The sequence below is a fragment of the Xiphias gladius genome, chromosome 7 (assembly GCF_016859285.1).
Source record: "Xiphias gladius isolate SHS-SW01 ecotype Sanya breed wild chromosome 7, ASM1685928v1, whole genome shotgun sequence".
NCBI classification, from domain to species: domain Eukaryota; kingdom Metazoa; phylum Chordata; class Actinopteri; order Istiophoriformes; family Xiphiidae; genus Xiphias; species Xiphias gladius.
The window spans coordinates 9,752,605-9,765,493 of record NC_053406.1 but is presented as its reverse complement, the minus strand read 5'-3'; the positions used below and the strand labels follow the sequence as shown (position 1 = coordinate 9,765,493).

The following is a 12,889-nucleotide window of genomic DNA, read 5'->3' as shown; positions in this document are numbered from 1 at the left end:
CACACACATACATACATACATACATACATATATTACATATTATATATTGGGAAATTCATGACTTCTTATCACTTGATTTGAAAACAACATTTGTTTTTGTAGCCTTTTCAGGTGACTGAAAACACTAAGCTAATACTGTTTTTGTGCTGGTTGAAAAACAAATGTAAGTTAGCAACACTCTTCTTATTTTTATGTCTGTGTGTGTGATGACTGCTTTGTGTGACTGAATTGCCTTTATGCAATGTTGTGTATGTGTAATTTGTTCTCAGTCTTCTCTTGTAAATGACACCTTGATCTCAATGACACTTCTTGAATAAATAAGACTTAACTGTTCACAATCTACTTTCGGCAACAAAAATCAGAGTTTAGAGGGTTTCTTACTTACTTTCCTCCCCAGTAGAGTTTGGTTGTAATGACCAAGCTGGATCGCCTGTTGAAGTGCAGAGAAAGATACAGAAAGAGAGAAGAAAGATGCAGCACAGTGAGTGATACACATTGCATTATAGTGGATTAATGTATTCTCTTATTTAGACATACAGGGGCTTTGCAAATGCACTGAAACTTTCCCTGCTACCACATCTGGCCCCATCATGCATGTCATTAGCCCCTGCTCCCTCTGCTAAGTTGTGCATTTAGTAAGAGCCCATTCTGTCATTCTGAATTCCTCTCTGTCACTGATGTACATTGATTTCCAGTCTAAATTAGTTTAATATCACACTGTTGGACTAGCATACAGTGGCACGTACAGTACAACAGGTGCTGCTGCCCACATCCTGCCATTATACGTCTGGTGTTCTGTTAAACCACTAAACTCAGTCTCTCCTCACATCCTTCAGCATCGCAAAAGGTCACCAAGCAAACATGATTTCTGATGTCATCACATTAAAGGATAAACTCAACAGATTATTTTCATCAGGGGATGGTTTCAGAGTTGCTAATTATTTGTTGAGGATGTGTTCAACAGTGACGAACATCTGCAGAGTTGAGTCACATGTGATAATTCAGCCTTTCCTGCAGTTTATTCAGAACTATCAATTTCCCACAAAATCTGAACTAGTAGTACAAAATGGATCATCATCCCTCCGTACTGTCTGTTCTTTCCTCCTCTTATAAATCTGCTCTCTGTTAACTCATGACGACTTTCAGAGACTGAGACGTAAGGTTCGGTGTGTCTTTACTGCAGCAGCATCAAACCGCCTACTTTTGTAATGTAGTCGGCTCGGTACGTGACACTGAGCTGCATAATGATGGAACAACTAGCCAACACAGCAAGAGGAGAGTAATAGCTGAGTGTTCCCACATTAGAGCTGCTTCATACTGACATATTTACAGAGATTTTTCAAGTTTAATGTTATGAAACGTTAAAAATTGAGAAATTGAGGGAACAGGCCAACTAATACAAGCAATCTATTTCTACCCAGCCCTGAGATTATATAGAAACAAGCGCACAACTACACACACACTGTAGATACATTAACATTTATGTTTCCTTTGATGTAACTGCAACTCTCTCCTCCCAGTTTCTTACAGAGTTGATCAATATTAAAAAAAAAAAACGAGCGTGTTTAAATAACTCCATAAAGGGAATATTTGAAATTTGCGGAAAACAAAATTGCCTGCAGGCAGGCTTTTTATGTAGTAACTAACTATTTCATGCTCCTGTGCTGTGATGCAATGTGTCTGTGCCACTGTGCATGTGCGTGCAGAAATACACAAATCTGGCAAAGTAGGGATGTAGTCTGATTTGAAGACATAAAAATGAACAAGGCAGAGATCATACTCCATATCTTAGCATCACCTAATATTTTCACTTCAACATCAAACATGGCAGTCTCTTACACACACTTTCAACACTAACACATGCGTTTGCACGCACCAAAGGAAAAGAAAGAAAGAAAAAAAAAACTCACTCACACTCACTTCTTTAACTGCCTCTTGCAACATATTGTACACACATTGTCCTCCTCCATCTCTCTCTCTCACGCAGCAGTGATGAAGCAATCACAAACATTAGTGTCACCATTACCTCCAGCATTTCTTCTTGATAATGTTTCCAAGAATGATTTCGGCCCTGCAAGGCAACATAAATGAGGAGGCGTTATTAAACTGCACTTTGAATTCATAAACATTTCCTCCACAATATCAACCCTGCAATTCACTGTCATCAAACTAAACAGGCCCTAGTGCATTCCTGCATTCAAAAGATGACAGAACCATGAATGGACAGGTCATGAGTGGACAGTTGGATGGTGCACTGAAAGGGTCTACTAAAACTTTTAATATTACAAGTGCCATTTTTTTCCTACCGCTTCCTACATACGTTGGTGTGATTTTGCAGTTTTTACCTTTTTCTTAGTGCAGGCAAACATAGTCTAAGTATAGTCATAAACTGCATGAGACTCCAGACCAGATGGTTGTTTATTGAACTAGTTATACTCTGAACGTATAAAACCCTCAGGTGAAACATGAATGATTAAAAAAGGAAAAAAAGAAAAAACACTTCCTGGAGCCACAGTGGAGCCAGACGTCTGCACCTGATCACAGTAAAGCATGAACAGGCTGTTACGAGCTCAACTGAACTTCACACAAACTGAGAGGGTCGTATGACACCCACCTGCCGCCTGCGTAGACCTCAGCTGTGTCGAACAGGTTGACTCCGCTCTCATATGCAATGGTCATTAACTGCTCTGCGACCTGGCAAGAGGTCACACCCACACACACACACACACACACACACACACACACACACACACACACACACACACACACACACACACACACACACACACAAAGCGAGGACACAGAAAGGTCAGTATATAAGGACAGAATCTTTAAGCCGAAAATATCTCTTTTTAGGCTCTTGCCAAGGGAAGCAGTCATTAGAGACCTGTAGCATCTTGGCATATCGATATTTTCAATATAGATATTGTTTACCAGTGCGGCTTCATATTTTATTAAAATACCATTGCTGATGCATTTCAGCACTGGGGCCTGTCTCAGGGCATGATTATTGTTCAACTTATATATAAGACAAGCAAGACAGTGGCATAATTCAGGACAACAGACACAACAGACCACACCAAAACAGAGGTGCAAACTCTCAGGTAACCACAGGCCAAGAAACTCTAACGAACCACAACAGTTCTCTAGTACAGTGAACAGGAATACAGCCACAGTATCATTCATCATTGGTTTAAAAATGATTAAGACTGTTATATTTTTGAGGTTGAGAATCCAGTTTTTTTCATCCAAACTTTCAGCTGAACACAATTTATGTGAAGCACTGTATGGTTTACTGAACTATTCAGTATATAGCGTTTGAGTACTCTGAGTATCTTGAAAAATACTCTTTAAATAAACTGTAGTATCATTATTTTTATAAAAAGGCTTAATATGCGTTAGATACTGTATACACTGCAGCAAGCACGGTATGTCCTGTTTGAATGTGCTGCAGCAGTCCACTGAAGTTGTTTACTGGAACCAACATGCTCAAATGGAGCTTGTCTGGTTTTACTGTAAGGCTGTTGATGTACAGACTTATTGAGCAAGTGAGATCACAGTGTAATTATCTGTGAAAAATCAACTCGTTCCTCTTTAGTTAATAAGTGCTCAGATAAGATTTAGATAAGTGTGCGAGTGTGTGTTTGTATGTGTGTGTGTGTGTGTGTGTGTGTGTGTGTGTGTGTTTGTGTGTGTGGCATATGTGCAGATGTTCCTCCATATTTTTGCAGACATGGTTGCCATAAATCATCACGCCGAGATCCAATTTCCCCGTGGTGAGTTTTATTAGATGGCGACTTAGAGTGAATTATGGCATCATTTCCCTGTGGAGTTTTGCGGGGACAAGAGGGTGTGTTTGTGTTTACACGTGTGCATGAAATGTGTTTGTCTGACTTTGTGCGCAGGCCTTGCAGTGCACGCGCAGGGTGTAGGTGTGCGTGTGTTGCAGTTTCAGTGCACAGCAGACAGCGGAGGTGTTTTTTTTTCTAGAAGAATTAGATAATCTCTCCTCTGAGAACCTGTCTCAACCTTCCTCAACCTTTTCTTTGCAACCAGCAAAAACTGGGCAACAGTCCAAGCCTACGTCAAATAATGATACAATAATGATAACCTTAATTTAAATAGTATCTTTAAAGACAGTGCTTTGATAAACACAATTAAAGTACAACACTTAAAGGAATAAAGCAAGACAATAAAACTATGTATAACAAGAATTTACATCAATTTAATTTAAAAAGACGCAGAGAAAAATTATGTAAAAAAAGAAATAAAAGAAAGAAAGAATAAATAGTAATAAAAAGATACAAAGTAAAAGAATTAAGGAATGACAAGTCAATGAAAATGTGTGTTAAAAAGAGATCTAAAAATGTTCTTGCCCCCAAAAAGTACTGCTGGTGTGTCTTCGTCTTACAGATTACTGCACCAGATCAGCAACACGCTCAGGAGTTATTTTGTAATGCAGTTACAAAAGACTTGCTGCCCTGTGAGGAACCTAGCTGCTGCATTCAGAACCAGCTGGAGGCGCTGAGAGTGGCCCTTGGCCTGTATGCCAGCAAGGTGAAATTCAAAGCTTGTACTATTTTCTCTCAGTTACCAAAAGATAAAAATGTTTTGGCAAAGGTTCTGCGTGGCAGGAAGCAGGACTGAAATCCATTGCTGGAGACAAGAGGTTTAGAAGTTATGTGTGAAACTAACGGACCAAGAGAACAGTGCCCACATTTCAAAATGGCTCTTTCAGCCTCTGAGTCCCAGACTGCCAATAAGGCAACCAGAGCAGAAGGAAAAGGCAGAGCTGGATAATGGAGAGGTTAAAAAAGGGAGGGGTCACTGAAGGAGAGAAAGACTGAGGGAATAGGGATGACGGAGAAAATGAACAGCAAGGTTTTTTTTTTTTTTTCTAACTGGTCTCTGCTTAGTGCAGATAGGAAACAATCTCCATCACAACTGTTGGGGGCACTGGAGGACGATTTTTAAAAAAAAGCGAGGGGACAGTGGGTTAAGACATTTTTTTGCAGAGTTAGAGAGAAAGTGCTGGATGGATAAGGTAAATGAAAAGCAGTGAGAATGTCAAACAGAGCATTGCGGGTAATAGACTTTTTTGCAGGTAAGGTGAGGAAGATGCCGAGGACAGTGTTAGGAAGTAAGCAGAAGAGACACGGATGAGCAGATAGTCTCAGACAGAGGGAAGAGAGAGGGCAATAGTGTCAGTTTTTAAAGGGTGACTGATTGTACTCTGGTGATTGCTCATTCACGATGAGTCTCATAAGATACTAAACGGTCAGTCACTGTCAAAGAGAGCCTATAGTGACATTCACAAGGTCAGAAAGTACGTGTTGGCGATGAAGCATCACTGCTCACTCTGATTTCTGACGACTTCTGACTTCTGGCCATTTTGGATAAACTGAATGTGACCGATGGCCTTCAAACAGTGGGATACTTTTTGAAAGAGGAGCAAAAAAACTGCAGAAGCAAAAACACAAACATACATACATGCACCTCCACCCTAGAGAAAAACATTGAGTCACTGTAAAGTTGTAGAAATGCCTGGGTGGCTAGGTTTCAGGGTTTGTCTCTCTTTTTTTTCCCTTTCTTTTTGGTTTCTGGGGCACAAAGGGCACAGGAGAATTGGATTTCCATACATGGAACAAACATAATGAGAAAAAACAAAAACAAAAAAAAACCTGTCTCTCTCACGTCCCCCGAATCAAGGCAAGGCCTCCCACTTACTACCCACACAACCTTGAGATGATTTCATGACTGCGCTGCCTCCTCCCCACCACGCTCGCTACATCAAAGTTAACATGGACAGGAGACACTTCAAATCCACTGCATGATTTATGGATCCACTTTTGGCCTTTTTGAAAGAGTAAGCGATCTTAACTTGCAACCCGCCATCACTCTAGTGAACTCTGTCTGGGACTGTGTTGCTGCTCAGTGAAAAAAACTTTACAGAACTTTGATAAAACATACTTTATTAGGGGTTCATAAGCTGTCAATAATGGCTTTGTAAAAGGTTTATTCCTACAACCAGGATTCATTATAAATACTTATCATTTATTAATAACCCCTCTATAAAACATGCCTTATTAGAAATAGCACAAAATAACTAAGGGAATTTTGTGTTCAGTGTTTACATGTGTTTATGCTTTTAAATGTGCGTGTATTTGTGCAGCCCTCACGCAGATTTTATGTAGTAACTGTGTTAGTGTTGCAGAGTTGTTGTACATTTCTTAATGAGGACAGGGACAATGAACTCTGCTGAGGACATGTAGTATATTTAGAGTGCATTTGATATCAATGACATTGAACGAGTGGCATTCAGGACAGCAGAGGACTTTTTAACCCAACAGCGACGGCAGTACTGTTGCTGTTGTGGAATTGTTTAATGTTGCATGTCACTCACAACTTCTTTTTCTGGTTATTGCCAATGGTAAGGATGCGTGTCTCTACTGATAGCCTAAACATTTTCTTCGAAAATGAGTCGAGCAAAACAATATTTCAAACCGTTTTCTGTGAGCAGCATTGGCCTTAACCCGTATTTCCTTACCGGATCTCAGCTGCACTAAAGCAGAGCGGCCTGGTGGAGTGAAGTGCCTGAGTGATACCAGTGACATTGAACTGGGGACATTCAGAGTAACGGAGAGAAGAGGGGTGCTAAGCTTTGAGCGTACCATGTGAGTTGATGCCACTAAGCCCCGAGGTAAGAAAAATAATGCTGTTACATAAGCTTACTGTTTCTGTGTCCCCCAGGCTGAGCTCTGGTCTCTTCTCCCTAAGTGTCACTCTAAGTGTGTGCATATGTGTGTGTGACTGCGTGTGTGAGGACCGAGGCCAAGACCCCAGCAGCAACATCAGAGCATGTTAGAATTCATCAACGTGAGTGCAAAGGGGACACAAGTACGCACACGCACACATAATGTGTTGGTCCTCAGTATGCCCCTTTTCTCTCCTAAAATTTGAGTCAGTCCAAACAATCTGAACCATCACACCTGAAGTCCTTGTGAAGATTGTGACGTTTTACATTTTAAAAATCTAAAAAATATCCACCACTTTTCATGATAGAGTGAATAAATCTGAGAAAGCAACAAAAAAAAAAAGGAAGCCGTGGGCAAACTGACCCCAAAGGTATTTGTCAGCCAGCCTATTGTGCGGTCTGATCAAGGTTAAATGTGACAGCACATAGTTAGAAAAGAAATGGTGTGACAGATGTCCCACAGTCACACCAACAGTGCTTTGGTTCATGTGTGGCTGTATTCTGGCCGATTGTTGAAGGTGCAAGAGTGTTAAAGTCACGTGTCGAGTGGTCGTATGCTGCGACAAATTTATAAACTGAAAAATTCAGGTGAGATTAAGGACAATCTTGTGTGTTTAAACTGAGTGTTCAATACCCAAACACTGTACGACATCAGGTACATGTGTTTATATTCAACACATTCAATACTCATTACAACCCTACATACAGAACAACGAAATCAACCAATCATCAGTCAATGAGCAGAATCCATTAAAATCAAATGAATAAGCAAGATACGGGGAAAATGTTTCATACCTCGTCTGTTATCTGTCCTCCAAATGTCACCCATGTACCTGGAGGGAGGAGAGAGACAGAGACATTTCAGCGTTAGGAAACGTTTCTATCCCGTCAGTCCTTTCGGTTAGTGTCTACGTTTTTGTGTGTGTTTGACATCCTGAGGTAAACACTCCTAATCCCGGGCTGTGGCACCAGTCGAGGGAGGCTGACAGGTTCCTGAGAGAAAAATCTGTCCTGTTCAGAGCTGCAGCTCAACACTGAAGGATCACCTTGTGTGAATGCCTGTTAGCGCTCCCTGTCTTCACCGGTGACTGTTTGTGTGTCTTACGGTCATGCGTGTTTGGAAGACATTGTGTCCTCTGTCCTGATGTGTTTATGTGTGCGCGTGTGTGGATAATGAGAGTGCATGTGTGTACATCTGACTACATGCTCCTGATTGCCGTGCAAAAAATGCCGATAAGACAGACAAAAGGCTCAGCCACCTCTACCAGAGGAGACACTAAATCCTTGGAACATTCCCTCGTCTAATTATGCACGTAGCTTTGTTGTGGCAGAAAACGTTTCCCATTCAAATGATGTCAAAACAGGTTTAGCTATCTAAAACTGTCCTGCTCTGCCAGACAGACAGAGAGAGATAGGAGGGACACCTTTTTATATAAAAAAAAAAATGTCTGGTGCAAACATTTAAATGCTGCATGGCTCATGTGTGTACTGGGAGCAGCATGGACACCTGGGCTGGCTGACAAGATATGAGGCAGTTTGTATTGTTGCACATTTGAAATTTACACCGTTCACCACTTTTTTTTCCCTCCTTTGGGGGCATGTGCCCCTCGCTTTTCAAAATCCTTTGTTTAAGATTTATTTTCAGGTATTGCAACTTCCATGGCTGTAAAACGGTGGATACATTTTTTAATAAATTATGTTATATATATTCATGTGCGCGAGGAGCAAACAGGAAGTAAAGCGGCAGTCTCGGAGAACATTATTTATTTATTTCCACCCTTGGTTCTAAAACCAATCTTTTCCGCCTGTTATCCTGTCAGCTATTTAATGTATGAACTTAAAAAGTAATCATTCTAGGAATTTCTGTAGTCAAACGTAATGATTCTGGGCAAAACAAAATTATTACAGTATTGTGACTGTTGTGACTATTAGTACTGACTATTTCTAAATTACCTCAAACATACCGTATATTTAACATTTTTATCTACGACTTACAACATCTATTGCATGTCCATCCATCCAGGAAGAGCAATGTCTCCTTTGTTGCTTTTCCTGAGCCAACCCCCCAGTTTTTTTTTGTTTTTTTTTTAAAACGTCAAAGGCTTCATATGCTGGACAGACTGCCTTCAAAGCCCTTCAATAGGAAACATTATCAAGCAAGTAGAAGAGCCCATAGTCATTTAGCTTCCCTTCAAAGAGTATTCATTTAAAATAGTGATGAGGAAAATAATGCAACCCCTCCAGCAAATTGAGTATTCTCTTTTTTGGGATTATTTATTAATTCCCTTCAGGCCATACGACTCTCCTCCTCTCTCTGCTCACTTTGCTCTCTGTTTTATCTCCCTGTTGAATCTTTTCTGTCTTACTCTCACCTACCCGGTGCCCCGGTGTCCACAATATCTCTCCAAATGAACAAACAATTGAACCACATCTGACTCTTTTGACCCCCATTCCCCGACTATTATAAAACAACTGATATACTTCAGGGACAAGGGGACAATGAAAAGGCACTTAACCATCTGCTCATTTCAACTGACAGGATGTTAAGATACAGTAGATCTCATTATTCCAAACGACGCAATACCATCAACTCTGCTGGGGTTTAACTTACAGATGACAACCTTAGGATAAATTGGATCTGTTGGTGCGTGATGATATTATCTTAACTTAATAAGGAGCAAAAAACTGCAGTTCTGAACATACATCATCAGCAAAGGGGGCGGGGAGTGTATGTGTTGGTGTCCGTGTATGAGTGCGTACATCCATGTGACTCTGTGTGTGTTCAATCATCCCTTTAAGCTGTCTCTAGCATGGTGGAAATGTCATGTGAGGTGCTCAAGTTACCGGGGGAACCCAGACTAACATCTCATAACGCAACTGGACAGTCTGAAACATTCATATTAATGGCACATGAACATATCAAGAGGTCCTTGTTTGAATAGAAGTTCAAATCACTTCACTGTCGTCTTCTCTCCCTAGCTTGACAGGTCAAAAGAGACGCAACAAAACTGACATGAGTCCAGCAGTACAGGAAAAGCAGTTGGAGAGGAGAAATAAAAGGGAAGGAAAATGAGGAGAAGAGAGGATGATGAGATGGAGTTGTGGATTTGGCAAGAGGTGTCATTTATTCTTTCAGCTTTGTGCAAGTCCTTTTAACCTGAAGCTTGAGTCTTGAATCCAGTTTTGCGCCTGGCAGCCTGATAGATGGCACATGTTTAGATGAAACATTTCTCTCTGGTGTCTCAGTTTAACTGAGCTCCTAAATCTGTTTTTCAGCAGTTTTCAGCTTGTCTGCCTACAGATGGAAAGGCTGAATCATAATTTTTTTTGTTTTGTATTTCCAGCTCCAATTAAACGGAGCAGTACATCTCTGAGCTGGTTATGCTCACATGCTTATGCAAAGTATAGTTTTCTCCAGACAAGAACCACAAAAGGGCAAATAATAGGTTGACATGGCTTATATACGGAAAATGATATATGCCTCATCTTCTAACAGACACATTTCTGAACAATTTAAGGACCTAAAAATCCTTTATTAATGAATTAGATGTAAAAATGAATTAATTATAAATATAAACATGGGGAGAAAGGTGCATGGCTGAAATTGAACCAAGACATTTTAGTTATGCACTAACCTATGTGTCCTAATGACTAGTCCAACAGGACGCTCCATATTTATGAAATACAAGTATTTAGAATAGGTTTTGTGGGGAAGAAAAGTCTCATTAAGTTTTGTAACTTCTCTTTTTTCTTTTGAAAGGATCAGAGCAAATTAAATCTATAGTCATTTTCTGGAAAATTATGTTTGTCATTGCTCTGTGTGTGCTTGGTTTTGCGAGTGTGTGTGTGTGTGAGTGTGTGTGTAAAGTTTGAAGACCATGTATGGCACCTTTCATTTTTGTAAAGCATATACACACAAACGCAAAGAAAAACTCTCTCATTCTCAAACTCACACCATCCTTTGCGCCTGTTTTCAGTCTTGTTGCATGCACGTCTACCGCCGCCTCTTCAAGTTCTATTGATTTCTTCAAAACAATTCTACTTGAATCGCCATCATCTCCTGTTACATCTGTACTTGTTTCTGTTTTGTCTACTCTTTCAGCTACAGTACTGCTTACAGAGGGCGGATAAAACTGCATACACACCTTATAATGCAACAAAGTACAAAAATAATATGTTTCTGTTTCTTTTTTTCCACCAGATTGACACAATACCAGAAACCCTGGAACTGAAAACAACATCACAAATTATGGCCTCAGAAGTGACCACAATGTTGAAACAACACATTTTGAAGACTATTAGCTTTAGATTATTAGCTTTAATGCTCTGATACAGGGCTTCTGCATCAGATCAGATTTTACAGTTGCTCATACTGTTGTGTCCACATGCTGCACCTGTGTACTCTAAAATGATCAACCACAATCACCACAGCTTGATTGATATAATCAAACTTACTTTGTTGCGATAGCATCAGTAGGAGTACAACTCTAAATCTGATAGGAGGGTAGATGCTTGGAGATGAGTTTCTGCTCCAGTTGCAGAGGAGAAAGAAGTAAACGAGTAGACGGAAAGAAAAGACAAAAGCAAAGAGGAGGTGACACATGGCTGAGGTTGTCTGATCCCCTTAGTACTGTGAGTATATGTAATGGTCAGTAGGATGTTGCGGATTTTAAAGGATGAGGTTAAAGTACAAGACAACATAGAGAGCAGATGAGAGTAAGGCAAGTGCAGTAGAAGCAGAGGGAGAGAGGCTATAGTACATCTTGGTTCACTCTGTTTCTCTCCTGCAAAAGCAAAACAGCGACATCATGTAGAGGTCCATCCTCCTGATGCGCTCTGCTCTACACGGCAGGACTGCAGGATTTTCTGGGAGATCCATTTCAAGAATTCATCAAATCCATTGTGCTGCATCAGCGCAGCAAGCAGTCAGGAAAACATATGGACCTGGACAGCATGTGGTATGAGTGCAACGTGAGATCGACGGGACAAAACGTTATGGGTTCGCACAGATGATGCTGATCATGAATTTCTTTTTTTCCCCTGTTTTGTCACCCAATTAAATTGGGTCTGCACGTGCAACAACCACACAAACACTCAACCAAATAGCATTGCTGGAGCCAGCACATTGAAGCCACTGCAGACCTCCCTGTGGTCACACTGTTAGCTGTCTTCAGTGCATGAAGAGATAGTCAATTATTTGCAGAAGCAGACTCCCTGTGCTCAGAGGTTATGAATCACTAATCACTTCCCTTACCGATTAATCCACCCTCCATGCTTCTCTCTCAGGATGATCTGTTTTTTTTTTTTTTAAATCAATTCAGTTTCAATTAGGGTGAGGGGTTTTCACATTGTAAACAGAGAACACTGTTACACAATATATGACATTTTCAGATGCATGTAAATTGAATTGATATTAAATTGTGTTCTGCTTGAATGTGGAATGAGCTTTTTTTATTGCTAGTGGAATGGAAATAACTGATATTGAATTGACTTTCAGAATTTGGCTCTTTGTGCTAATAAATAAGAGACTGAATTTTAACAATCAGACAGTCACTTTCAGGGTGAGATGTGACAGATTTCTCAGTCTGAACTGCTTCCAGGGAAAAGAAGGAGCAGTACCCACTTTATATTACTGTTTTATCGTACAAGGTTGGTGTGTCGTAAATTAACATTTTTTAAATTTGTTTTTACATAATCAAAAAACAAAAGGAATGGTGTGGAGTGGATTTGGGAGAGAATGTATTTTAGTAAAAAATGATGAGAGACACAGAAGGAATTTATTTCTCTCCAACTAAACTCTAACTAAAAATGTAATAAGCGGACCTTTGAGTTGAGCATATCTGCTCAATCATGTCCCTTTTAGATATATATTATTATATTCTGAAAATATCTCATTACTGTTATTACTTTTTTCCCGTCCTTACGTGCCTCCCTCTGAGAAGCAAAGTGAAATGAGATAAGAAGGAGATAAAGACGTAGGGAGGAGGAAATGGCAGAGAGGAGCAGGAGAAGGAAAACCAGAGAGAAAAACTGAGAGTGTAAAAGATGGATGGCAGGACAAGGGCAAAGCTGTCAAGACAGCAGTCACATCTTTTCGCCTCTCTTTCCTGGTCTCATCTCATCACCCCTCCCTCC

General features: G+C 40.3%; 1 protein-coding gene across 3 annotated transcripts in view; it reads right to left on the bottom strand.

The window, feature by feature from the left end:
- Positions 1 to 12,889, bottom strand: part of kcnab1a (potassium voltage-gated channel, shaker-related subfamily, beta member 1 a) — a 105,713-nt gene that overhangs the window by 13,227 nt on the left and 79,597 nt on the right. For all 3 annotated transcript variants that reach the window (XM_040130613.1, XM_040130615.1, XM_040130614.1), the window contains exons 3-6: positions 7,550 to 7,587; positions 2,615 to 2,694; positions 2,027 to 2,071; positions 386 to 430 (exon numbers count right to left, since the gene is read on the bottom strand). In XM_040130613.1, the coding sequence (XP_039986547.1) occupies positions 386 to 430; positions 2,027 to 2,071; positions 2,615 to 2,694; positions 7,550 to 7,587 (208 nt within the window). The remainder of the gene's footprint in view (positions 1 to 385; positions 431 to 2,026; positions 2,072 to 2,614; positions 2,695 to 7,549; positions 7,588 to 12,889) is intronic.